The following is a 27,168-nucleotide window of genomic DNA, read 5'->3' on the forward strand; positions in this document are numbered from 1 at the left end:
AAAGACAAGGGAAACAAAAGTGAACTTCAAAAATGAGGATAATATTAATAGAATTTTTTTTTTTGAAGAAGTACTTTTTAATTAATTCTTTTATGAAAAACTAACTTGTAATTTTCATAGTCAAAACCTACCCAAAAACTTATGAAAAGGTAATATAAACTTTTTGCTTGTTTATTTAGGTTTCTAGCAATAATTACACATGTCCCAGTTACATAATACTTTTCCTTATCTTGTTGGATATGTATTGATAATTGCATTAATTGCTTGCATATTACAATCACAGATGAAGTTGAGAATAATAGATCTTTGGTAGGTAACACTGAATACCTTATAAATTAGTAGTATTTATTTCATTTTGAATTGCTTGTAACAAATTGAATTTTTACATTATTTTACTTATATACTTCCATTTGACCAGATTGATATATATTTTTAAAATGTAGTCATGTGAGATCTTGTTAGTTTGTATCGATTTATACTTTCAAAATAATTAATTTTTTCATAATTTTTTACTTGTAGATAATTGTAAAATAGAAATGGTTAAAGTTGTACATTGGGAGACGTGCTAATGTTACAAATAAATCGAAACGCTTATAGTACAAACAAAATCATCATTTATGTGGCAAAAAGAGAATAATTAATGGACCAAACAAAATCAAGTACTCCCCCTCTTTTATTAAATCCTTCCTATTTATATTTTTCACATTAATTAATCATAATAATCTAAATTATGAGTAATAATCCCAATAACAATTTATTTCATAAATAACAATTAGGTATGTTTTCCTAAGTGCTCTTGTGACCTGTATTAACCTGTTGAACAAGTTACCAGGGCCACATGTCCTTTTACAATTGATTGCTCAGTTTTAATTTCAAAATAATAATCCCCACCAGACACTGGTGCTAACTGCCTTCCTCCCCAACGGCCACCTTTTTTGAGCTACTATCCCTACAACCTCTGTTATCCATTATGAATCCATCTATAACTTCATACCAAAATTAATAGATCTATGACCCAAACTTCTTTTCTCTGTTGCCTTTTTCTAGCATGCCAAAGAATAAAGATGTAAATACTTTATTTTTTGTCAATATCCATTGCAAACAGGTATATTTATACCATTATTTAATATATTACACGCCTTTTGTTAATTCATGTAGTGCCTTCATCCTTGTTAAAGCTTTATTCTCATCTTAGGGACGTAATCGGTCTGGTCTACTTGGATACGAAAATTTCATTTTTTTTATTGGAGAAAACAAGGGAAGGGAATTCTATTTGAGGAGGAAGGCTAAGGAAAAGTTACCTATTAAACCATTTACTAGTCATGTAGGTGTATTTTCGTAAGACATATTTAAGTTGAGATTATTTTAAAATAATCTATCGCTAGAATTATTAGAAAGAAACGACTCATAGTTGAGATCATTTACCAAGCTTAGCTTGATTGATTTGGTAGGAATTCTACCTAAAAGTTAGTAGTTCAAATCCTACCAAGTAAGCGGTACTTGGAGGAGAATTTTCATTATAACTTCCGCTCCTTCTAAGCAGACACTTCAAACATTATTCATTTTACTATATAAAAAAGAAAAATTGATTCTGAATAATCTAACCATTAGACCATTCGCTCAAATTAATCCCACCTTCTTTTATTTTTTTTCAATAATGCGACCTTTTAACATGATATGCTCATATTGAATCTTAAAACCATTAACCTGTTAAAGTTAAAATTAAATATTTATCATTTGTTTTTTTTTCAAATTTCTATTTTTCTTCTCTAATCTCTTTCTTCCTTTGTTTTCTCTACCTCCCTTTCTCTCTTCCTTCCCATCCCAACATCATTCAGTAACACCCCACCCCCAGTGAACCCCTAACCTCGCCTGTGAGCACCCCCACCCCCGCTGCTTGCGAGGCTATGACACCCCCTGGCCTCTCCCCCTGCAACCCAAATCCCCACCCTCTGCGAACACCCTCATCCTTGAAAATCACTTTTGGCCTCCTACAACCATCCCCCACCCTTGATCTCGCTTGGACTCGCTTTTTTGCTGAGTTTAGTGATTTGTAGTAGGGGCTCGCAAAGGAGGGGAAAAGATGTGATGGAAGAAATCAGGGAGAAAGAAGAGGTAGGTGGTGGTGGCTGTGTAGGAGGGAGAAGTAGGAGGTGGGCGATGGTGTAGCAGGGAAGTGGTGGAGCAGCATATGATGGAGGTGGGTTTTGTTGTGGGCATCTTGAAGGAGAGAGAAAAAGAGGTGATTGGAGAGGGGAGAAAGAAGGGGGTGGTGAAAGGAGTTATGGGGAAGATGGGTTTTGAGAAAGGGGTGTAAAATGGAGAGAGATTTGAAGATGTAAGAGACGCCATTGATGAGATTTTTAAAGGTTTTTGCAGGAGATTCAATGGAGGAAGATAGAGTAGAAATTGGAAATGACGGTGGCTAAAAGCTTAGGCTACGAAATTGTGGAGTTATTGGGTTGTAGTTAGGGTTTTAGGTGGAGTTTTATTTGGTGGGATGGAGTTAGGGTGGGTTCGCGTGTTGGTTTGTGGCGGGGAGGAGAGAGAAAGAGAGGTTGGAGAAAGTGGTTTGTTGTTGGTTGAGTCAGAGGGGTGAAAGTGGTGGTGGACTGGTGGTGGTTTATTGGTTGTGTTGTTGACAATGGTTGTGTTGGCCGTGGTGGTGTTGGTCCCGGTGGTGGTGTGGTTGGTAGTTAGCTTAGTGGTTGGTTGTTAGATTAGTTTTAATTTGGTTAATTAAAGTTAAAATTGATTAATTAATTTAAAACCAATTAGAATAATACACGTGTATAATTAAACCATTATATTAGTCACCATCCCGTTTTAATAAATCACGCTTCAATATGAGTAGATTATGTTAAAAGGTCGGATTATGAAAAAAAAAAGATCAAAAAGTTGGATTAATTTGATCGAACGGCCTAAAGGTTAGAATGGTGCAAAATCCATGTTACACTTTTTTTCTTTCCAAATCGGTAAGTTTTGACCTGTTAAATTACCAACTTACCTTTACTTATAACAATTAACCAACATTAAACCTACTTAATTTAACCTAATTTAACCAAAATTAACAATTAAACCACCACCCCTCCCCCACCCACCCTAGCAGCCAATCCCTTCCCCCACCCACCCTCCCCACCACTATAGCAGCCCCCTTCCCTCACCCCGCCCACCACCCCACCTCACCCCACCCCACCCCACCTGCCGAAAACAACACTCCACCCGCGGAAAACCCCACCCAACCCTCGAAAACACCACCCACCCGCCGAAAACCCCCCCTAAGGCCTTGAAAACACCACCCCACTTGTCGAAAATCCCACCCCAACCCCAACCCACCCACAGAAAAACCCCACCCTAGACCTCGAAAGCCCTACCCCACCCGTCGAAAATCCCACAGCAGCCCTTGAAAGGGTCTGCTGGGCTGTGTGACTGCAAGGGGATGGGGAAGGGGAAGGGGATGGGGTTGCGTGTTCAACAGGGGAAGGGGAGGAGGAGGGTGTCGTTGGTTGAATTGGTGGTGTGCGGCGTCGGATTAGGTGGTGTTAATTGGTTGTGGTGGTCGCAGTGTTGAATAACTGGTGATCTATTTGGTGGTGGTGGCTCACTGGTGGTCCCCACTGCCTTTAATTCCCCACCCTTACTTTTACTTAATCTCCAATTAAATTTTTGCCTAAGTAACCGCAATTTTCAAAAGTGTAACATGTTAAAAAAACGGAGGAAGTAATTGAATTTTCGTATATATTATATATTTATTTTTTTAACTATTATGTATCGGAAATAATTTAAGAAATAGAGCGAGTAACAAGTAGGACATACCAACTTAGAAACACTTAAGTAGAGCTGTCAGTTTGGTTAATGAACTGCTGGTTGAACTGAAACAACTGAAATTTGAACTAGATTAAACTGAACTGGGAGTAACTGTAACTGAAATAAACTGAAAAATGCTAAACTGAAATAAAATGTAAATGAAAAACCAAAACTAAACTGCAACTGAACTGAAACAAACTGTAACTGATGATAAATGTGAAAAACTGAAAAGTTTATCGATCAATTGAACTAAACTGAATATTTAACTGAATCAACTGAACTATTTCAAATTGAAATTGAAACTAAACTGAACTAAAACTGAACTGAAACAGGAATTAAACTGAAACCGATTTAAATTGAAATTGTTATACACTAATTTTTAACTGTATCGAACTGAATTTACATATTACCTAAATTCATGATAGTATTCCAATTCACGGATTTTATGGTGATAGTATTAATACTCTCACATATAAATTTATGATGATATTACATTATTAATATAAAGTTATGACAGTATCGCTATATTTCGTGATAAAATGATATTTTCAAATTCATTAAACCTTTTCTTTACTTCAATGAAAATTTGAGTCACAATACAGATAAAATATTGATCGTATAATAAATTCCCGTAACAAGATCTTTCTAAGAACAAGAGATTTTTCACATTTACCATTTTACATAAAGATGATTTATATCTACTACCTAAGTTAGTCTTTAATTTCTCAATATACCCTTCACTAATTGCATATCAAATAATTTTTATTAATAGACTTCCTTTTGAGAATAATTTCTCAAACCTTTAGGTGGTTAGAATGCTATGAGCTTTAAAGAATAACATTCTCACTAAAATTACTACATAGAAAATCATTTCGATAAATAGAGAAAATTAGGACAAAATTGCTAATTTATTTATCTTTCTCCAATATTCATATTTTACAAAACTAAACTAACCATACAAAAATCTTAAATTTGATAAATTACAATAAGGATGAGGGCACACTACATCTTCATCTACATATACTGCCCTCCAACAGACCATCTGCCTTCCTGTCAACAACGTGCCAAAATCCTCTACTGCTTCTTAACAATAAGAGAACAAAAATTGGATTAGATCACTAACATATAAACAACTTGATATGAAAAAATAGGGCTAACAAATTACCTTTAAACTTACCATTGACATCGAAAAAATTAATATTATTTATGTATTGGGCTCTCAGATCAGATAACAAAGAATCATAAAGCTCGAAAGCCCAACTTTGTTACATGAAAAATATCGTCATCGAGCACCGTCCCAAATAATTCCCACAACCAATCAACTTTAGTGCATCCAACAAGGAGACCTATGGACATTTCTTCAACTTACCATATAAAATATCACCCAGACAGCTTATATTGAAACCCGAAAATACCCCAAAAAGAAGAGTTCCTAAGCATAGGAATCCAAGGGTCACAACCAAAACTGATAGTTAAAGAAACCATTCGGGACTTTATTCATTAAGCTCAATAGAGTATAGGGACATCATACCATTACTGAAACGCTCAACGGAGTATTAGTAATAGCATATCATTACGGAAAACCAGCCCAATAGAACAAAAGGGGCATATGTATCAAGATCAAAAGAGAATGAGAGACAGCATCAACATACCATTTTAGATAACCATCCCAATAAGACAAAAGGGGCATATTCATCAAGCTCAACAGAACAAATAACATACCATTATCAAAACCCGAAAATACCCTAAAAAAGAGAGTTCCCGCATATGAATCCAAGGGTCAAAACCAAAACTGATAATTAAAGAAACCATTCGGGACTTTATTCATCAAGCTCAACAGAGTATAGGGACAACATACCATTATAGAAACTAGCTCAACGGAGTATTAGAAATAACATACCATTACAGAAAACCAGCCCTACAGAACAAAAAGGGGCATATGTATCAAGATCAAAAGAGATAAAGGGACAACATGAGCATACTATTTTAGATAACTATCCCAACAAGACAAAAGAGGCATATTCATTAAGCTCAATAGAACAAACAACATATCATTATCAAAATCCAGCACAACACAACAAAGGACTTGTTCATCTACTTCAACAGATTCAAAAACCAGCATAATAGCAATGAAAACCAACAAAAAATGAAGTGGAATATAAATCAAGCTCAATGGGACTTTAAGACATCATACCATAACAGAGAAACAAGCCTAACAGAACAAAAGGGGCTCATCAAACTCAATACTATGGACTGCATACCACCATCAAAAGAACACAAAAAGTTATGTTTATCACCTACTTAGTATCCACCAAAAAAATGAGCAACCAAAAGTTGCGAATATCTAAGCACTGATGAGAAACAAAAACCCACTAATCAGTACAGTGGGGACACCATTCAACAATCTGGTGATAAACTTCATTCAACCTACGAATTATAAATATAACCAAATAAGTAATAGCCGGTCTATAAAATAAAAAGTAACAAAATTGTCCAAAAACTGCCCAAAAACACATATCCTTGGAAGGGACTCTAAATCTACATTGTCAAAACTTGTATCTTTAACAACCTCAAAACACTCATCACCTTCCTCTTCTTTCAAGTATCCAAACAACAAGTTTTAGGATTCCGAAGCAACCGATGTAATAGGGATTGCCAAGATATCTTTGGCCATCCTAGAAAGAACAGGATAAATAGAAGCAGAAGACTACCAAAACTTAAGGACATCAACATCACTGCATGGAATTAAGGGTGCATTTAGATATGAATATACACCACTTTCAACATCGGAGCCACTATAATTATTGGCCTCGAATTGCTAAAAAAACAAAATAAAAATAAATAAGACAACTTAGCTACTCACAACATTTACAGAACAAAAAATAACTCAATTGTTCAAAATAAACACCTAAATTATGCTAACCATTATTTGAGTAGATGTAGAACTAGAGTAAGAGGTAGATGAGGGAGTTCTAGAACGTTGTCATAGAACTTGTAAAGCTCCACAAATGCATTATAAACAACTTTTAATTTTTTTCTCATTTCAATTCCCACAACCAAACAACCAAACATACTTTGAACAAACTTTAACTTATAGCGAGGATCAAGCAAAACAACAATAGATAGCACAAGTGAAAAATTTTAAATTAGCAGTTGGATATTCAAAACCAGAAAACAAAACAGTAATATGGTAAAAAGGCTTAAGAAAGTCACAAACATATTTAACAATCTCTCATTCATCCAAAGTTAGTCTATAATCAAAAGAAGACTCTTTAATTGCAAATAAATCAATAGTCTCTCTAGGTTGTAGAACACTCATAATCATCAAATAGGTAGAGTTCCACCTAGTGGGAACATCCAACCTTAACATTCTCGAAAACGCAATATTAGAATTGATAACACATTGTTCAAATTTTTAACCTTGAATTAGATCCATCAATATAATTCACAGCACCACGCAACTTTAATTTTTCACACAATCAAGAACAACATTCATGCCAGCTTGCACATTCAAATTTAAAACATGGGCACAATATCTAACAATGAAAAACTTACCATTTGAAGGTAAACCAGAACGAGAATGCAAATCAGATTTCAACCTAGTTATCATGACATCCATATAACTAGCATTACCACATGTCATAGAAAATGTCATTCCCTCCAACTTCCAATCCTTAATCAACACCAAAACAAACATATATATTCAACACCTTTATGTTGTGGGGGAAAATACTTAAAATTCAGAATGTTGGATTTTGATTTCCAATTATTATCAAAATAATGCATAATCAAAGTAAGATAACCACGAGAAGATACTCCAAATGTCTAACAATCACAAGTCACACCCTACTATTAACCAAAGAAAGAGATATTTGCAAAAGAGACTTCATATCATTATGCTTTTTTAGTATTGTATTTCTAGTAATGTGTCTAACATTCGGGTTATGATAATTAAGAATGCAATTGCCTCAGCTTCTCATGTTCAACTATTCTAAGCGAATATGAATGACACATTATGGCTTCGGCGAACATTTTACAATAAGTTTTTGATCATAATCAGAACACACATTAGGATTTTCAGCTTTGTGCTTAACATAAGCAGACCATTTTTCAATGTGACTAATAGCATTAGAGGTGTTATGAGAAGGGTCAGCATAATACTTAGCTATTTTGCAATACTTATATGTTGCTTGAGGCATGACCTTACTATCATTACTTCCAACCATAGTGCATGTGTAATGAGCCCATACTTATACCTTCTGGTGGAGATTGCTTCTTTAGTTTAAGTTTGCTCGAAACAACAAGAGAACTCTCTATTGTAGTCTTGTTGGACCCAATTGTCTCAATCTCCTCATCTACAAACAACAATTAAACAAAATTAATGTGTAACTAAACATAAATAAAACTTAAACTAAAAAAAAACTGATGAGAAAAAAATACCTTTGGAAAAACCAGGTGGTCCACGAGAATTAGGATCCATGAATATGATACTAGAAAACGATGAGATCAGTCACACAACAACTAAAACAAAATTCAACACAAAAATACATCAAGGAGAAATAAAATGGGCTAGGGTTAGGTGGGCCTGGGACAGTCAAACAATAACAAAAATAAAATTTAACAAAAAAACAGAACAAGGAGGAATAAAATGGGCCAGGGTCAGGTGGGCCTGGGACAGTCAAACAACAACAAAAACAAAAATTCAACAAAAAAATAGATCAAGGAGAAATAAAATGGGTCTGGGTCAGGTGGGCTTGGGTCAGTCAAATAACAACAAAAACAAAAATTCAACAAAAAACAGATCAAGGAGAAATAAAATGGGCCTGGGTTAGTCAAACAACAACAAAAACAAAAATTCAACAAAAAAACAGATCAAGGAGAAATAAAATGGGCCTGGGTCAATCAAACAACAATAAAAACAAAAATTCAACAAAAAAACAGATCAAGGAGAAATAAAATGGGCCTGGGTCAGTTAAACAGCAACAAAAACAAAAATTCAACAAAAAAACAGATCAAGGAGAAATAAAATGGGCCTGGGTCAGTTAAACAACAACAAAAACAAAAATCCAACAAAAATACAGATCAAGGAGAAATAAAATGGGCATGGGTCAGTTAAACAACAACAAAAACAAAAATTCAACAAAAAACCAGATCAAGGAGAAATAAAATGGGCGTTGGTCAGTTAAACAACAACAAAAACAAAAATTCAACAAAAAAACAGATCAAGAAGAAATAAAATGGGCCTGGGTCAGGTAAACGACAACAAAAACAAAAATTTAACAAATAAACATATCAAGGAGAAATAAAATGGGTCTGAGTCAGTTAAACAACAACAAAAACAAAAATTCAACAATAAAACAGATCAAGGAGAAATAAAATGGGCTTGGGTTAGGTGGGCGTGGGTTAGGTGGTTAATTTAGGATTTTTGACAGCTTTATTTATTTGTAAAGAATTTATAATCAAATTTTAATTAAATAAAATCAAAAAGTGACACAGGCCATATAAATTATAATAATATAATGTAATTTAAATTCAATAAATTTAATTTTCAGTTAATAAATAAAAAAACTCTAAAGTATAAAATATGACATGAAAATTCGAATCAAATTCTGAAAAAAAAAATCAACAACATTAGATGCAAAAAATTAAAAACCCTAAAACGTTCAGATCTAAGGCATAAAATAAATAAACAAACCCTAAAATGTTTAGATCTAAGACAAAAAATATAAAATATCAACTGAAAATTCTTTAAAAATATAAATACAGCAACAATAACATATAGATAAAGTAAAAACCCTAAAACGTTCAGATCTAACTTTAAGGCATAAAATAAAAATAAAAAATCCTAAAACATTCAGATCTTAGACATATAAAAAATATCAACTCAAAATTCTAGAAATTCTTTAAAAAAATAAATAAATCAACAATAACATATGGCACAAAAACCCTAAAATGTTCAGATCTAAGCCATAAAATAAATAAAAAAAATTCTAAAACATTCGGATCTAAGACATTAAATATAAAATATCGACAGAAAATTCTATAAAATTCTTTAAAAATAAATAAATAGATAGGCATAATACAACATGTAAACATGATTGAAACTTTAAAAAACCCCTAAAACATTATAGATCTTAGACATAAATTTTTTCAAAAAAACTAAAACGTGCAGATCTAAGAAATAAAATAAATAAAGAAACCAGAAAAGTTCAGATAATATAAAGCATTACATTTTTAAAAAAAATCATGGCTAAAACACGGAACATACATAACCTTTCTTTAAGATTGAAGCCTTCAAACGCTTCTAGTCGTCGTTAGCCCCACCATATCTTTAACATAAACGGTATCTTTAACATAAGCTAAGCTAATACAAAGTATCTTTAACATAAACGGTCCACCTAAATCATATATACAAATTAACTTATTGACTTAATTCAATATATAGATTTAATCCAATATCAGTATACATTAGTCTTATGTAATATCAAATTGTTTCAATTTGCTTATATGTTTAGATGTATTTGCATATATAACGTCTAATCGAATAAGTTAATAATAACTTCACTTATCAACTTGTTTTGCTCTAGTAACATGTTTTGTATATATATATATATATTTTTGGTAAAAGGTAAGAAGCTTTCCTCAATAATTACTAAAAAACAAACAACCCCACACCAACTAGATTGCCTGCCTAATAACAAAGCAATCACACCAACCAGCCTACAACATAGCAGCTGCAGACATTACAAGGTTTCACAACACACATCTCCTAGTTAATTAGACATAAGCTAATTTAGTCTAGCTAGATCATCAAACCACTCCGTCTCATCCTGGCACCATTTTTCATTAATAAGCTGTCTAAATCAATTACAAACATTATGCTTAACAGTACCAACTAGTACACCAGGTCTTGGAATTCTTTTCTCCCAGTAGGCACAATTCCTAGCATATCAGATTTGATAAACTAAGGCAGCTAACACAGTAATACATGTGCCCTTCTTCCTCTTGCTTGCATATTTCCTTGACCACTTTTTCCAACAGTTGTTGATTTGGTCCATAGGAGAAGCTGAAATATTCAACCATCTGCAAATCTTAACATAACACTGCTGACTATATAGGCATTGAAAAAAACCATGCTCTATGCTCTCCTCTTGAAGTCCACATAGCAGACAATCTTTCAGTAACCACTCCAATTCTAAACAGGTGAGCTTTAGTTCTCAGCTTCCCAAGTGCAACCATCCAAGCAATTACAGAATGCTTTGGGATGTTATATCTATTCCACACCCATTTACTTCATGGCACATTCCTAGAGTCCCCTTGTATCCATTTATACCCCTCTTTAATGGAATAAGAATTCTGCCATTGAGTTGTGAACCCTGTCTTCATTTGCTATTTGACACTGCATATCTGCTTCCGTCCCCAGCCTACATCCTTGGGAGGCGTGTAATCCCACATGATGTACCTTGCATATCTAGTCCCAAGCTACAAGAGGAGGTTTTGACAGATCAACCTTCCCTTCCCATAAGAAAGCTCTACAAAGTTGTGTTATTTTCTGCAACACACTTTTAGGTATTAAAACCATTTGAGCCCAGTAGGAGTGAAGGCTCATAAGGACTGCATTTATTAGCACAATTCTTCATGCACAATTCTTGAGCTCCAGCATATAATCTTCATTAACATATTGTCAACTAGCATTTCACAATCATGGTTGTTCAGTTTTTTCAAATTTAAAGGGATCCCTAAGTATCTCACAGGGAGATTCCCTTTCTTAAAACCAGTTACATCCAAGATCTCCTGCTAGATCCTTTCATCCACATTACCATAATATATGGCAGTTTTTTTCTGGATTTGCTACTAAACCAGAAACTTGACCAAAATGCTGCAAAGCTTGAGTTAACAATTGCACTGAATTGAGGTTACCTTTGCAAAATAACATTAGGTCGTCAACAAAAATCAAGTGATTAACCTGTGGTCTCTTGCATTTGTAATGAAACCGGAATTCCTCCTTGTCTGCAATCTTCTTCAGTAGCCTTGACAAATATTCCATTCCAATCACAAAAATGAGACGTGAGATGGGGTCACCTTTTCTGATTCCTGAAGCTCCTTTAAAGAAGCCATGGTTACCTCCTTTCACATGCAGGGTGTAGCTAGGTGTTGTTATGCATTCCATCACCCACCTAGTAAACTGCTCTGGAAAACCCAAACCACTCATCATGTCCTGAATGAAACCCCAGTCAATAGAATCATAAGCTTTCTGAAGATCAACCTTAATTGTGCATCTAGGGGAAAGATTTCTCCTGTTATAACCCCTCAAGATATCCTGACAAATAGTATGTTTTGAATTATCATTCTCCCACTTACAAATGCACTTTGAGCTTCATTTATCAACCCTGGGAGAACCATTTTGATTCCACTGCACAACAATTTTGATATTATCTTGTAAACAATATTGCAGGCTGCAGCATGCTATAGGCCTAAAGTACTTCACACTTGTAGGTTGACCAATTTTGGGAATGAGGGATAAAGTAGTGCAGTTTATTTGTTTCAACATCTTGCCAGACCTGAAGAAATCTAAAACAGCCTTAGTCACTTCAGCTCCCACTATATGCCATGCTTGCTTAAAGAAAAGATTAGTGAACCCATCAGGGCTAGGAGCCTTATTGTTTCCAATTTCAAACAATGCATTCTTCACCTCTTCCTTCTGAAAACTCATACAAAGTAACTCTTGGTGAGCTTGTTTTAATGATGCACCCAGATTCATCACTCTCCTTCCAATTTTCATTCTTACCCCATTTGCACTACCAAGCAACTTTTGATAGTATTCTACAAAGGCATCAGTAATAGCACTTTCTCCCTGGACTACATTACCATGAATGTGTTCAATACAAAAATTATGTTTTGGATTCTCCTTTTCCTCAGTTGAGCATGGAAGAATGCAGAATTATAGTCACCCTCATTCATCCGGTGAGATTTAGCCTTTTGAGCTAAGAAACTCATTCTGGCTTTATTCAATCTTATAAATACTTCTCTAGCCACCAACTCCTCAGCAGTTGACGCCTCCTCTTTCTTGAGTTTCAATTGAAGTTCATCAAGATTTTTTTTTGCAGCATCAGCCTCAATCTCAATATTAGAGAAATAGTGCCTATTCAATGCTTTAAAAGCCCTTTTCAGTTTCTTCATTTTAGAGGCAACTTGAAACATCATAGTACCAACAGTAGGCTCCCTCCAAACCTCCTCAATTATACTTAGAAACCTTTCAGAATCACACTACATATTGAATTAAGAATCTATAAGGCTTTGCCCTCTTATTCAATTCTTTATGAATTTTCACTATACAAGGACAGTGGTCATAACATCTTTCAAGTAAGAAATCAGCTTCAGTGGATGGATAACATACTTCCCATTGCCCATTTACTAACACTCTATCAAATTCTGTAGCCACATAATCCTCCTCCTGCTGTTTATTAGACCATGTATAAAATGGACCAGTCATTTTAACATCATCCAAACCACAACTATCCACACAATTCCTGAATCTTTCAATTTCACTGAATAGATTAGGTTGACCTATTCTTTCATTCAAATTCAAGACATTATTAAAATCTCCCATCACCACCCATTGAGTATTCATGACATCTCTACTGCATTTGATCAAATCATTCCACAATTCACTTCTTTTTTCCTTATCATTATGACCATATACCAAACTCAAACAAAACTGAGCTCTAGATGCCTTATGACTAACTACACCATAGATCATCAACTCAGTCACCATTTTCACATCAACAGTAAAATAAGAAGGACTCCACACCAGCCATATCCTACCTCTATAATGAGATGAATAGTTAGTAACAATTGACCAATTTGGACATACTCTAGGGTAGACTTTTGCGAAATTACCAGTCTTCACCCTAGTTTCTAGGTAGCCAAATAGTCTAACATTCCGACTTTGGATAAAATTCCTAAGATCAAAATGCTTCCATGGACTATTTAGGCCCCTAACATTCCAAAATCCAAGGTTATCCACCCGAGACTGAGGTGCTCCTTCATTCCCATTCTCCATCTAACCATCACTCACATTCTTCTGTCATATCATTTACTTCAATCATTTTGGCAGGAATCTCACTATTCAGAGAATTCAGTGGATGATCAATCACTCCACATGTGACTTCACCTTCCTACATCCCCATGTGTGCCTCCTGATCTATAATAGCTTTTACCACCCATACCTTCTTCATTTTCATTTTTTTCCTCGCCTTTTGAACCATCCTCCTTCTTCTTCCTACATGCCTCACCATCATGACCAACTCCACCACATTCATCACACTTTATTGGCCTCCACTCATACTTGATCAGTTGTGAGGTTAGAACACCATTTTCATTTTCAAATTCAATCTGCTCAGGGAATTCATCACCAAATTTGACCTCAACCATAACTCTTGCAGCATCCAATCTTTCTTTCGGAGCAGTGACTTTATCAGTTTTAGTAGGCTTCCCTATTTTGCTAGTCAATTTCATCAAGGTATTCGCTCCCGAGTACTTAATATGTAAACCAGGTAATTGCACCCAAATTGGAACCACGTCTGTGTTCATACAATCTAGATTGAGGCCTACAGTGCATTCCTTCACCACCGCTAGTTTCCAATCAAACATCACATGATCCAGTTCTAATGCCTTGATTTTATCAACAACAGTTTTAAATCTAATCAGGAAAACACCATTTGGCCTTACAACAATTTTGTCTATATTGAATTTTCCCCAAATTCTCCTTGCATACGTACAGATTACATGATAAGGAGGTTTAGCACCAACAATATAGCAAGAAATCGCCGAATTCCAGAAATTAATCTCCTTAGAAATATCATCATTTGTAATTTTAATCACTTCGTTACAGTTCGATTTCATACCTTCCATGTTTAGTCCTTCATTTCTCAATATATGGAACAAAGTATTACTCCATCGCTCACCCTTTTCAGTTGTTATAGGTTCTTTTATCAGACGTCTAATTGAAGTAATCCATTGATTCAGTGTTTCATCAACCGCCTTCCTAGCATCAATTGATCGTTGATGAACTCGTTCATGAAACGAACAATCTGATTCCGAATCTTCAGACCACTCTAATGGTGGAATTAGCAATTTCTCTCTCATCGATCTTGCCTTACTTTTATTGCGAATCAATTGCCTTCCTCTATCACTCTTAGATTGCTGGCCATTTCCCTTTGAGTTACTACCAATTGCCATAGCTTCAGTTCAAGCTGAATGATCGATGTTACTTCGCGGGAAATTTGAAATTCTAGAGAGAAGGTAATAGAGCTTCTCTCTCTAACTTCATTTAGACCAACCCTAACATGTTTTATATTTGCAAGGCATAAAGCTTAACCAAGGTTCATTTTGATAGATCATTGCCTTTTTCAGTTACCTTGTAAGCTTACATTTATGTATTATATAGTCTAGTATCAACTTGTTTCAGTTAAATTAGATATTTGAAATTTAAAATAATTGTAACTTGTAAGCGATTAACTACATTGGGGTGTTCTTATCTTGATTTAGGTTATCGTTTCACATTGATACAATATCTAATAACCTTATACTAACTTATTTCACTTCAATATTATTTTCGATATCGTAATGGAGCAGTGTTATCTTCAATCAGTTGGTCTTGTAAGAGACAAAATGCTTTTAATTTTAAATTAGACAACGGTCCAATCTCAATATTAAGAAGAGAACAAACCATCTTTGTTAATACAATGAATCTAATTAGTGACCAGTTCAATACATTTGGTTCTCACATTTTTTAATCCATTTAGTGACTAGTTTAATCTCTTTAGTGGCTAGTTTAATTCATTTAGTAAGACTGCATAGTTAGTTCATAAAATTATTCGTCGTAGTTCGAGATTCGTTGTAATCCAATATCAATTTGGTTCACTCAAATATTATGTTTTAAAATCAAGATGGATACATACAACTTAATGTTACTATAATTTAAGCAAAGTTATTTTCAATTACTTTACCGTCACAGATAGATACCTTGATATGATATAATATTAAATTATTTTACGTCGATTATATGTTTTCCAGTGTTCAGATGCATATAGCCTCAATGACTATTATAGTTATAAACTTATAGTAAGCACTTATAGTTAAAGTAAGACATTAATATAATCAGCTTTTTTAAAAATATCTAACTCGTCTTTCGAGAAAGTTTATAAGAATTTATGCTGATATGAGACGTCCTCTTTAACTAAATATGATATGATTTGCTTACAACTAAAAGTTTGAATATCGACTTATATAAATTTTTCTTATTCCAAATTATCGAATATATCAGTAATAAAATACATATTTACCGATGTCACTTTCATATACGTTTTAATGAAGTACAACTATTTTTTTTCGAGGCAATTGCGGAAATGCAGACTACACTTATTTGTTGCTTTAATTTTTACCGGACCCGAAAAAACACTTGGCCAAAATCCGATATGAAGTTCAATTTTTCCCGAACAAATACAATAATGTGATTAACTTTTACCCGAACCAATGTGATTATTGTCGAACTTATGTGCTTTTCGTCAATAACTGAAATAAAACGAAACAAAATTGAAATAATCGGAATATATTTTAATTGTTATAGATTCAACCGTTGGTTAGTTTCACTGTTTGGATAAAACTGGTTTTAAACTGCAGCTGAACTGAACTGAAAATGGAAAGGAAAAAAACTGAATTAAACTGAACTGAAAAGTTTGTTAACTGAACTGAAAAGTTTATTAACTGAATTGAACTGCTAATTATTTTAACTGGTATAAACTGAACTGATATGAACTGAACTATTTAGTTATAACCATAACTGAACTGTTAAACTGAATTGACACCTCTACAATTAAGTGCCACCAAACCAATGTTGACGTAGGACATTTATGGAAATTGTATGGATACTTAAGGATAAATAGTGGAGCAGGAAGCACGATTTTGTACTATCGTCAAGCGTCACTAATGATCTTATCCTTGACAAATATCTTAACAAAGCTAGCTGACGCACCTTTGTCTCTTTCTTTCTTTCTTTCTTATTCCTTTCTTCTTCTTTTCTATGTCTTAATTCAATGACTAATCTTGTTATAGAGAGAGTCTTATCAAGATAAGAACTTATAACATTTAAGGTCTAATCTTAAATTCTTAACATTGTTTTAACTATTTCCATTTACGCGTATGTTATAAAATTTTAATTAAAATTAGTAGTGATCGTACAGTATTGGCGAGAAGTTCAAAAGAAATAATAAAAACTTAGTAGAAAAATATCACTGTTTACTTTGTTGCAATTCTTAAAATTATTTGAGTTTAAGATAAGTTGAATTTGAAAATTACATAAAGAATAAGTTTGAGACTCAACTTGAATTTATATAGAAGTGTTGCATCAATTGAAAATTAAGAATTTGAACTCACACTATAACCTAAGATATCTGCTCATTAGTCATTGCTATTAAATAAAGTGACATTATGTGGTCTTCCTTTGTTTTTATCATTTGTATTTCATCACCCTAAATTTTACCTCCTTAAAAAAAATATCTTTGGATTAGGTTCAATCATTGACTTTAATTTAATCTGTATGAACAAGTACAAATCCCTAATCATCAAGGTTTGAAATTCATAACAATGAACGTCACTAATTCAAATATAGCAATAAACTACCTTAATTTTTGCATCATGATACATATTAGTCTCCACTAATAATATAGCTACAAAATAAATGATCACAAGTCTTTCACAACATATTTTTTTTGTTTATACTAAAGAAGCAAGATTATACTATACGTCACATATTGATATAATTGTCCAAAATGTAACCTACATCATACAAAAGATAATCCTATTCTAACAATCTCATTGGTGGGTGATCAAAACCACTCAAGTTGATTAGGTAACTTCATTTTGGATCTTGCTATAAAAAACCATAAACCCTTCAAAAACAACTTTTGGCCTCATTTGCATGAAAATAAAGCATCAAACATCTTTCCAATAGCTTACAAAAAAACTTAGCAAAATTAGTAGAGTTGTTGGAGTAGTTGTAGAAAGTGTATCAAATCACCTCCCAATTTTTTATTTCTTTTCAAAAAGGAAACTCAAACACCTTTGTTCTTATAATAACATAACTAAAACAAAGCTCATATGCTTCATTTCAACCTAACCTAGCTAACCAAAACTTTGATGATCATCCTCCCATCTTATTTTCTTCTCTCTTGAAATAATATTTTTCTTCATGACAAAGGAAATAGAAGGTGCAAGAAAAACTGAAAAACCATGGAAACCTATGACAACAAAGTGTTGTTCAGTGGATGACTCCGTAATCTTAGGGATAAACTTCAGTAAAAAGTCTCGAAGCTCCGAGCTCATGTCGAAGAACATTGCACCATTGCCTTCGTTTCGAAGGCTGGCGTATTCTGGGCACCTGAGCAACCTCAGCAGCTGTTCATCGCAGCGGATAAACGAGGACTTGGCTCAGTCATTCGGGCCAGATTTAGTTGATTTTCAGTTGAGTGAACTGAGGGCTATAACTCATAATTTTTGTAGGAGTTTTTTGCTTGGGGCAGGTGGGTTTGGGAAGGTGCATAAAGGGTATGTTGATGAAAATTTTAAGTGTGGGTTGAAAGCTCAGGCTGTTGCTGTCAAGCATTTGGATATTGAAGGGCTGCAAGGACACAGGGAATGGCTAGTAAGTTGTTCAACGTTTTTTACTACTTTATTTGCTTGTCTTATTCATCAATTTACTGTTTATTGTTTTACATAGTTTGACATGAGAGTTTTTGGTCAACTTTGTTGACTCTTTGAGATATGGTGTCATTATAAATATAGACGACAAATAACAATGGATTACGTTTTTATTTTGTTTTGAAAATAAGCACATTTATTTATATTATTATTATCAGGGCCGTCTTGAAGATTTTGTGGCCCCGGTTCTAACATGAAAATTGGCCCCCTAAATTTATAGAAAATAAAGATGGAAGGTTAAAGTTCTAAAGATGGAAAGTTGAAAATCTAAAGATAAATCATTGATAAATTTATTAAGGATGGAAAACAAGGGAGATTTCTTCAAATATGAAGTAAAATTTTCAAAATAATATATTTTGGGGCCTTTATAATTTTGGGGGCCCTGTGCTGCTGAGCTCCTTGCACACCCTCATCTACCCCTCTGATTATTATTATTATTATTAAAAGTGTAGATAATAAAATTAAGCATGAACTCATGACATAGACTACAAATTTTTACTAATCTAACAATTTGTTATAATCGTATTGCTAATATTGTCAAAAATTGGTTAGATCATGGCCTTAAATAATATAGACTACAAATTTTTACTAATCTAACAATTTGTTATAATCGTATTGCTAATATTGTCAAAAATTGGTTAGATCATGAACTCTCTAATTATCGCAATGATATGTGTGCATGGTACACATAGATCATTATTTCCAACACAAATTGGTCCCCATAACAATTCATCACTCACCAAATAAGGATATGCATTAGCCTAATACATTGTAGGGATGACTCATCAATAGTTTAAGGAGTTGAATCAAGTGGTTCATATATATATATATTTGTATTGTAAAGTAATTACTTATTAGTAATGAGTTTGTCTTGTAAGAAACCGTCTGCTTTTAAATTAAAATTAGGCAATCATAAGCCCAATTTTAAAAAGAAAATTAACCCAATAGTGACTAGTTTAATTTCTTTCGGTGACTAGTTTAATCTATTTAGTAAGTAAGTCTACATTTATATTAAAATTAGCCCATCTCTTTTAATAATTTTTGATTAGTAATATAATATTGGTACTAATCTTCAAAACATATTCCTAATAGAAAGTTAAAATTATTTGCTTGTCTTAATTTAGTGATTTTCTCCTGAAAAATACTTTGACTTTTGAGCTTCATTGTTCAACCTTGGTGACTCTTTGAGCTATTGACCCATGAAATTTTTACGTGATTGTTACAAGTAGTTAGAATAAGTGGTTGATTCATTAATATTATAAGGGGACCAGTAATATTAATACATTGATACCTTTTTTAAAAGATTAAAGATTTTTTTTAAAGGAGATTAAAGATTAAAAGTTTTTAAGTTAGAATAAGAAAATGAAATGGGCAATAATCAATTATTCGTTTGGAAGGGTAAGGTATTAAATAACGGTACCCACTTCATAATTTTGGTGGTTGAGTTTGATGAAAGAATTTACTAACTGGATTTTATGGTGGGGCAGTCTGAGGTGATATTCCTGGGGCAGCTAAGGCACAAAAATCTGGTAAAGTTGATTGGATATTGCTGTGAAGATGAAGAGCGTCTCCTTGTCTATGAATTCATGCCAAAAGGAAGCCTTGAAAACCATCTCTTCAAGAGTAAGAATTATTATTGTTGGGTTTTTTTTATAATGAAGGATTACTATTTTTGTTGTTGCCCTAAATTATATACCATAATAAATTGGGTTGTATATTGTAGGCGGGATATAATCTCAAATTTTGGATACCACCTCTCAAAGTTTTAATAGTTAATATATCTAAGATATCATGTTTGACACCATATTAATATCGTTTATGGAATATTTACTAGTAAAAATTATTAAAATTGGTATACATTAAGCAAGTAAGATAATATTTACATAATACTTCGTATTTATATGTAATGGTAAAAGTCAAATTGGAACAAACCTTCCTTAAAAAAAAAAAAAAAGTGGATTGTTATTATTATTATTGATTTTGCTAATGAATGGCAGGACTTTCCTTATCAATACCATGGGGAACAAGGCTAAAGATAGCAGTAGGAGCAGCCAAGGGTCTTGCCTTTTTGCATGGAGCAGAGACAATAGTCATATACCGTGACTTTAAGACCTCCAATATCCTACTTGACTCTGTAGATCTCTCCTCTTTCTGACTTTGCAATTTCTAAATTTCTAACTATTGTGGATTGAGCTTCTAGGAGACTAGTTTGATGTAAATTAAATAAAGGAGATACATCATACATATGAGCATACCATTTGTTTTCTTTAGTTCCTAATATACGTTTGGTGCTAATAATGTTACATTTTTGGTTTTAGGATTTCACTGCTAAATTGTCTGATTTTGGGCTAGCAAAAATGGGCCCTGAAGGTTCTGATACGCATGTCACCACTCGGGTTATGGGGACCTATGGTTATGCTGCTCCGGAGTATGTTTCAACTGGTAATGTTCCATTGTTTATATTCTCATCTTTATTACATCAAAATTGGTATACCAAACAAAAAAGTAGAGAAAATTTTGTAGCAAAAACTCAATATGGCAAATCAAGTTCCAACAAGCAATCAATCAAGTCAAAATCTCTTTCATTTAATTCTTGTTTATGAAGTATATATATATATATAGGAACGCTCTTGACAATTATGTTTATGATATAGGTCATTTGACGACTAAGAGTGATGTCTATAGCTTTGGGGTTGTATTACTAGAACTACTCACAGGAAGGCGATCAATGGAAAAATCGAGACCAAAGGGAGAGCAACACCTAGTTGATTGGACGAGGCCATACTTGTCTAGCAGCAGGAAGCTAAGGTATATAATAGACCCAAGGCTTGGAGGGCAATACTCAGTGAAGGGGGCAAAGGAGATGGCTCAATTGGCTCTACAATGTGTGAGTGTAAACCCTAAGGACAGGCCTAAGATGCCCATGGTTGTTCAGACACTTGAAGGGTTGCAAAATTATAAGGACATGGCAATTACTTGTGGGTTATGGCCACCACCAACTACAAAATCAAGTAGACTCAATGGAGTTTATAATAAAGGAAGAAATTCTTGTAAGCCCTCACCTGTTGCACCAATTCGGAAAAAATGATATGTTGGTAAAATGCAATTATGTAGTACATAGAAAGTGAGATCCATGTCATGATAGCCTATTAGCGAAAGGCCAATATTACGGGAAAAAGTATTAAGGCATGATATGTAATGATTGCCATATATGTATATATTTTAAGTGTGATAAACTAGTATGAATGAAAGAAAGGTTAGTGCATGAATTTTTATGTATAAATATTGGTAAGATGGATTTTATTGATGCCCTCATGCGAAATCCTAAATCAACCTATATACATACTACTATAGGATTGTATATCAGTGAGTATCTGAACCAATGTCAATACTCGCATCCGATAACGTTTAGGTACCACTAGATCCAATAAAGATATTAGGAGTTTGAAATCTGATTATAACATCATTCAACCTTGATTACCAATATTACCAGATAAGAAATTTATTTATCACCAAAAACGACCTATTCGTAGTTTAAAATTCAAAAGTGATATATACATTAATATAGGATGTATAGGTCTAAAGAAAAAAATATTAGCAAGAGAAGTGGAAGAAAGGACTCGATCGGGTTGGTGTTTGGAGACCTGAAAGATTTAAAGTGATGCATATATGTACAAAATATTCAAAGTTTCGGATTGACACTCCTAGGTTATAAAATAATTAGCTATTTTATTCCACTTTTTAGATTGTAATTCCGAGTGCATATATTTGTATAATATACCTAAACCCTTCAAACGCTGTTGGTGAGGATTATTCTCATGACCTTTGTTTCCGGAAGAGTTCTTAACTACCAGCCCATAACAAAGTTACCGATCAAATTTTGAGATATGATATAAATCATGTAATGGCTTAACTTTGCGAAAGTAATAAAAGAAAATTGCAATAGAAGTATAGAACCTTACTAAAAAAAAAATAGTGAGTCTTTAGCGGTTGGGTTGAACTCTAATGTAAATGCTAGCATCGCTTCTCCCTTAATCCCTATAGGCTATACTCCTCCACATCTGTTGCTAGTTGTACGTACAAGCTTGGAACTAATTGAACTGAGATTATCGTCTAGTGGAACTTAATTAATAACATTCATTATTTCATTATCTTTAATGCACCATTTATAAAGAGTCTGCTTAGTTGTTCACTTATTTATGAAACTAATTTATACATTTACCTCACTAGATTAGAAGAATCTCATCACCAACCTTAGCAAATAGACAAATACACATGACGGCGTTCCTATCAAAGGAACTAGTTACTAGGATTTGAACACACGACCATTGAAATGAAATGTGAGAGTTTAACCATTAATCCAATACAATTTCAATGCTTAAAGTTTCAAAGTAAAACATAATAAAGTCGCATAATTATATGTAATTATAAAATCATGTAGATAAGCTTTTTGATCTTTAACCCTTTTATTAAGTAATAACATTTGTTTACGCGAATCACATTGAAACTGTTATTTTTATTCCCAATTCCTCAGAATTTTTTTGAACAACTTATCATGTCATAACGTCCATTTTTCAGTTTCGTACTAGACAAAATATTACGAAAAGCTAATAGAATCAGATATGAAATTTATAAATTATATATTTAATAATTATAACTGACCCAGGGCATCGCCCGGGATAAAATACTAGTTTCATGTTAAATTGGAAAGCTATTATCAGCAAATGTGGAAAGCTATATATGCAGGTCACACGTTTCTACTACATATATGAGCAAATTAATTATTTGTTAAAATATGTTGACCAACGAGCTTATTACATCTTGATTCACATTCACATTATTGACCATACCTGCTACCTTAATATATAAGCTCTCCTAATGTGATTTATGCTTCAGAAAGCAAAAATCAAGTCATCTAGCTTATGGTGCGCCTGAATAAAAACATATTATAAGTCATAAGTAATGGTAAGAGCCAATATTTTTTTTTTGGTAAAATGTAAATTTATATTACCAAATGAGCATTATAACACCACCATACAAACAAAGCCTACAATGTCCAGGCCAAACTGACCGTCACCTCCTCCCATAACAACTAGCTACCATCACTGCACACCTCAACTACATACTCACTTAGTCTACAAAACCACTCTTTTTCAGTGACAGGCCACTGATTTGCAGCACTCACTTTTAGTTGAGTACAGATATCATTTTTTATACATTTAACCATAATTTCAGGTCTATACAATGCATTCTCCCACAAAACATGATTTCTAACCCTCCATGTATGATATATTGTAGCTGCAAGAGCAGCATAACACACCTTTTTTCTGTTCTTGCTTCTGTATTTCTTTCCCCATCGTTTCCAGGAAGAGAAGATGTTTTCATTGCTGTAGCATTGCATCCCCAACCAATTCATGATAACTTTGCATATCTTGTTACTATACACACATCTAAAAAACAGATGTGCACATTCTTCTGTCTCATTACCACAGATTAAGTACTCAGTATCTTGACATATGTTTGATTTAGCTAGTTGTACTCTAATTCTAAGCTTGTTGAGTGCAACAAGCCAGCTAATAAAGAAATGTATGGGTTGGTTAGCAATACTCCACATCCAATGATACCAAGGTAACCTTATCTCTTTGATTTGTAAGCCACTTGTACTCTTCTTTAGCTGTGTAGTTCTTCCCACCATCTAGCCATCTATTATTTGTGTAGCAGGTTTCAATACCTCTTTTACCTTACAAATCAACGTCCATACCCAGCTAGATGTAGGTGGGGGTTTATAGTCCCACCAATACTATTCTCTGATATATACATGATGAACCCATTTAATCCAAAGCAAATCCTCCTTTTGAGCAATCTGCCAAACATACTTTCCTATTGCAGCAATGTTTCATGTGTGACATTCCCTCACTCCTAGACCTCCTGTTTTTTTTTTTTTGTTCTACTTACCCAACTCCAAGCAACAAGGGGAGGTCTATTCAATATTATCTTTCCATCCCATAGGAATCATTTGCAAATTTGCAAAATTCTATCTAACACATTCTTTGGCAGCATAAACGCCTGAGCGTAGTAAGTATGTATACTTAGTAGGACAGAGTTTACTAGTACTATTCTTGCAGCATAGGACAAGTGTCTTGAGCTCCAGCAAAGTATTATTCTCAGCATTCTATGTACTAGCATGTCACAGCCAGCTTTAGCAATTCTCTTGGTAGTAATTGGAATCCCAAAGTATCTAAATGGGAATGCACCTCTCTGGAAGCCTGACACTTGAAGGATTCTCCTTTGCATATCTTTATGAACATTACCAATATACACTGCAGACTTGTCTCTATTCACATGTAGCCCTGAAGCTTGAAAGAAGGTATTGAGTGCTCTCACAAATAAGTTTACAGATTGCACATCACCTTTGCAAAACAAAATTAAGTCATCTGCAAACATAAGATGTGTCAATTTCATCTGTTCACATTTGTAGTGGTACTGGAAGCTATTTTTCTAACTCATTTTCTTCAAAATCCTTGTGAAATACTCCATGACTAAGACAAACACCATAGGAGAAACATAATCTCCTTGTCTCAGCCCTTTTTTCCCTTTAAAAAATCAATAAGCCCTCCATTGATGCTGAGAGAGAAAGATGGTGTAGTCAAGCAAGTCATTATCCAATTCACAATTTCAAGGAAAATTTCATTGCCTTTAATAAGTTCCTAATGAATTGCCAATTGACTGAGTCATATGCTTTCTTGATATCAATTTTCAGAGTGCATCTTGCTGCTCTATTCTTCCTTTTATAATGCTTTAGCATATCCTGACACACTATTATGTTGTGCATTATGACCCTATTCTCAACAAATGCACTTTGAGCAGGGTCAATAATTTCAAGAAGTATTCTTTTCAGCCTTGAAGAAATCATTTTTAAAATGATTTTGTACAAGACATTGCAGCATGCAATAGGTCTGAAGTGAGTCACATCTTCAGGCTGATGACACTTAGGAATCAAACATAGAGTTGTAGCATTGATCTGTTTAAGAATCTTACCATATCATAGTGGAAAAATTCTAAGACTGCATCTATGATGTCAGGGCCAATGCAACCCCATACCTCCTTGAAAAAACAGATGTTGTAACCATCAGGCCCAGGAGCCTTGCTGTCCTCTATTTCATACAAAGCTTGTCACACATCTTCATCAGTAAACTCTTGACAAATTTCCCTCTGATGCTCTTCAGACAGCACAACTCCTTCATTGATAATTGTGTTACTAACATAGCCAGTAGAGTCATCAGCATTCCCCAACAACATCTCATAATATTCTAGAAATGCCTTATCAATGTCTGCAGGATCATCTTGCCGATCACTTCTCATGTTCTTAATTCTGTAAATGTGATTTTGGTCCCTTCTCATCTTAAAACAAGCATCGAAATAGGCAGTGTTTGCATCAACACCTTTTACCCACTGTTGCTTCACCTTCTGTTTCAAAAAGTTCATTCTAGCTTTATTGATCACACCATAATCATTATGAGCTTCTATATCCTTTCTATGAGGGTTATGCGGAACTTGATTTTGCAAATCAAGCAATTTTTTTGTATGCACTGTCTGCAACATTCTCCACATCAGAGAATTTATTTCTATTCAGCTTCTTTAACACTCCTTTCAGTCTTTTCAATTTATGAATCACCTTATACATTTTAACCCCTCTCACATCCTCATGCCACACTTTTTGCACCTTTGGCATGAACTCATTGTCCTCAGTCCACATATTAAAGAATAAAAAAGGTTTAGCCCTTGAACTCATCATGCTATCCAAATTAATCACACATGGAGTATGTATGATCTAAACACCCCTTAGAGAGAAATGTGATGTGAGCATTAGGAAAATCATTTATCCATGCATCATTCCCAATGACTCTATCAATTTTCGAACATACCCTACTTTATCCTTCTTGTTTATTAGACCATGAAAAAGCAGGTCCAATAAAACTCAAATCATTCATTTCACATGCTCTTAGGCATTGTCTGAAATCATCAACCTCCTCCAGAGTGACTGTAGACCCTATTCTCCTATGGAGGTTAAGTACACTATTAAAATCTCCTCCAACTATCTAGGAACCTATCATAGTACCCCTAATTCTCACCAAATTCCCCAAAGATGTCTTCTCTCCCCCGCCTCATTAAATCCATACACCACTGCCCAATGAAACATTTTCCCTGTAGCACTATGAGTGATCTTGCAGTGAATATAATGTGCATCACACTCAAGAATATCCACATAAAACCTCCCAGGCTGCCAAATTATCCAGATCCTCCCCCCTATGTTATGTTGTAAGTTTGTCACCATACTCCAATTAGAACAGACACCAGCAAATACCTTAGGGAAGTTGACAGCCTTCACCTTGGTTTCAAGAAGAGAAAATATCCCTATAAAGTTATGGTTCAAGAATCATTTAATCTCATTATGTTTGTATGGTTATTCAGTCCTCTCACATTCCAATTCCCTATCCTATCCATGAGGAAGGGTAACCACCACACCCCCTCGTTGTGTTGCACAATGCTCCTGTACTACAACTGCTTGTGCCCCTTCACTTGCATATTGATATCCTCCTG

General features: G+C 34.0%; 2 protein-coding genes across 2 annotated transcripts; one reads left to right on the forward strand and one right to left on the reverse strand.

Annotated features, from left to right (window-relative positions):
• Positions 1-7,820: 7,820 nt before the first annotated feature.
• Positions 7,821-13,870, reverse strand: LOC104893322 (uncharacterized). Its single transcript, XM_010679419.1, has 8 exons — positions 13,205-13,870; positions 12,759-13,074; positions 12,369-12,666; positions 12,169-12,220; positions 11,628-12,127; positions 8,248-8,297; positions 8,064-8,162; positions 7,821-7,972 (listed from the first exon to the last, which is right to left on the reverse strand). The coding sequence occupies exons 1-8, from the start codon at positions 13,868-13,870 to the stop codon at positions 7,821-7,823; spliced, it is 2,133 nt and encodes a 710-aa protein (XP_010677721.1).
• Positions 13,871-17,579: 3,709 nt separating this feature from the next.
• LOC104893143 (probable serine/threonine-protein kinase PBL15) lies at positions 17,580-21,836 on the forward strand. Its single transcript, XM_010679226.4, has 5 exons — positions 17,580-18,511; positions 20,055-20,190; positions 20,565-20,701; positions 20,886-21,009; positions 21,222-21,836. The coding sequence occupies exons 1-5, from the start codon at positions 18,059-18,061 to the stop codon at positions 21,653-21,655; spliced, it is 1,284 nt and encodes a 427-aa protein (XP_010677528.1). The 5' UTR covers positions 17,580-18,058; the 3' UTR covers positions 21,656-21,836.
• The last annotated feature ends 5,332 nt before the right edge of the window (positions 21,837-27,168 follow it).

Source organism: Beta vulgaris, chromosome 5, assembly GCF_026745355.1.
Source record: "Beta vulgaris subsp. vulgaris cultivar EL10 chromosome 5, EL10.2, whole genome shotgun sequence".
In the NCBI taxonomy this organism is placed as follows: Eukaryota; Viridiplantae; Streptophyta; class Magnoliopsida; order Caryophyllales; family Amaranthaceae; genus Beta; species Beta vulgaris.

Excerpts from the sequence above, each read along its gene's own strand:
- LOC104893143 (XM_010679226.4), top strand. The coding sequence starts at position 18,059 with ATGACAAAGGAAATAGAAGGTGCAAGAAAAACTGAAAAACCATGGAAA. Across the intron at positions 18,512-20,054 it reads AAGGACACAGGGAATGGCTA|TCTGAGGTGATATTCCTGGG; the intron begins GTAAGTTGTTCA and ends ATGGTGGGGCAG. Across the intron at positions 20,191-20,564 it reads TGAAAACCATCTCTTCAAGA|GACTTTCCTTATCAATACCA; the intron begins GTAAGAATTATT and ends AATGAATGGCAG.
- LOC104893322 (XM_010679419.1), bottom strand. The coding sequence starts at position 13,870 with ATGGAGAATGGGAATGAAGGAGCACCTCAGTCTCGGGTGGATAACCTT. Across the intron at positions 12,221-12,368 it reads GCTGTTTTAGATTTCTTCAG|TGGAATCAAAATGGTTCTCC; the intron begins GTCTGGCAAGAT and ends ATTGTTGTGCAG. Across the intron at positions 7,973-8,063 it reads GAAGCAATCTCCACCAGAAG|CTAAGTATTATGCTGACCCT; the intron begins GTATAAGTATGG and ends ATTGCAAAATAG.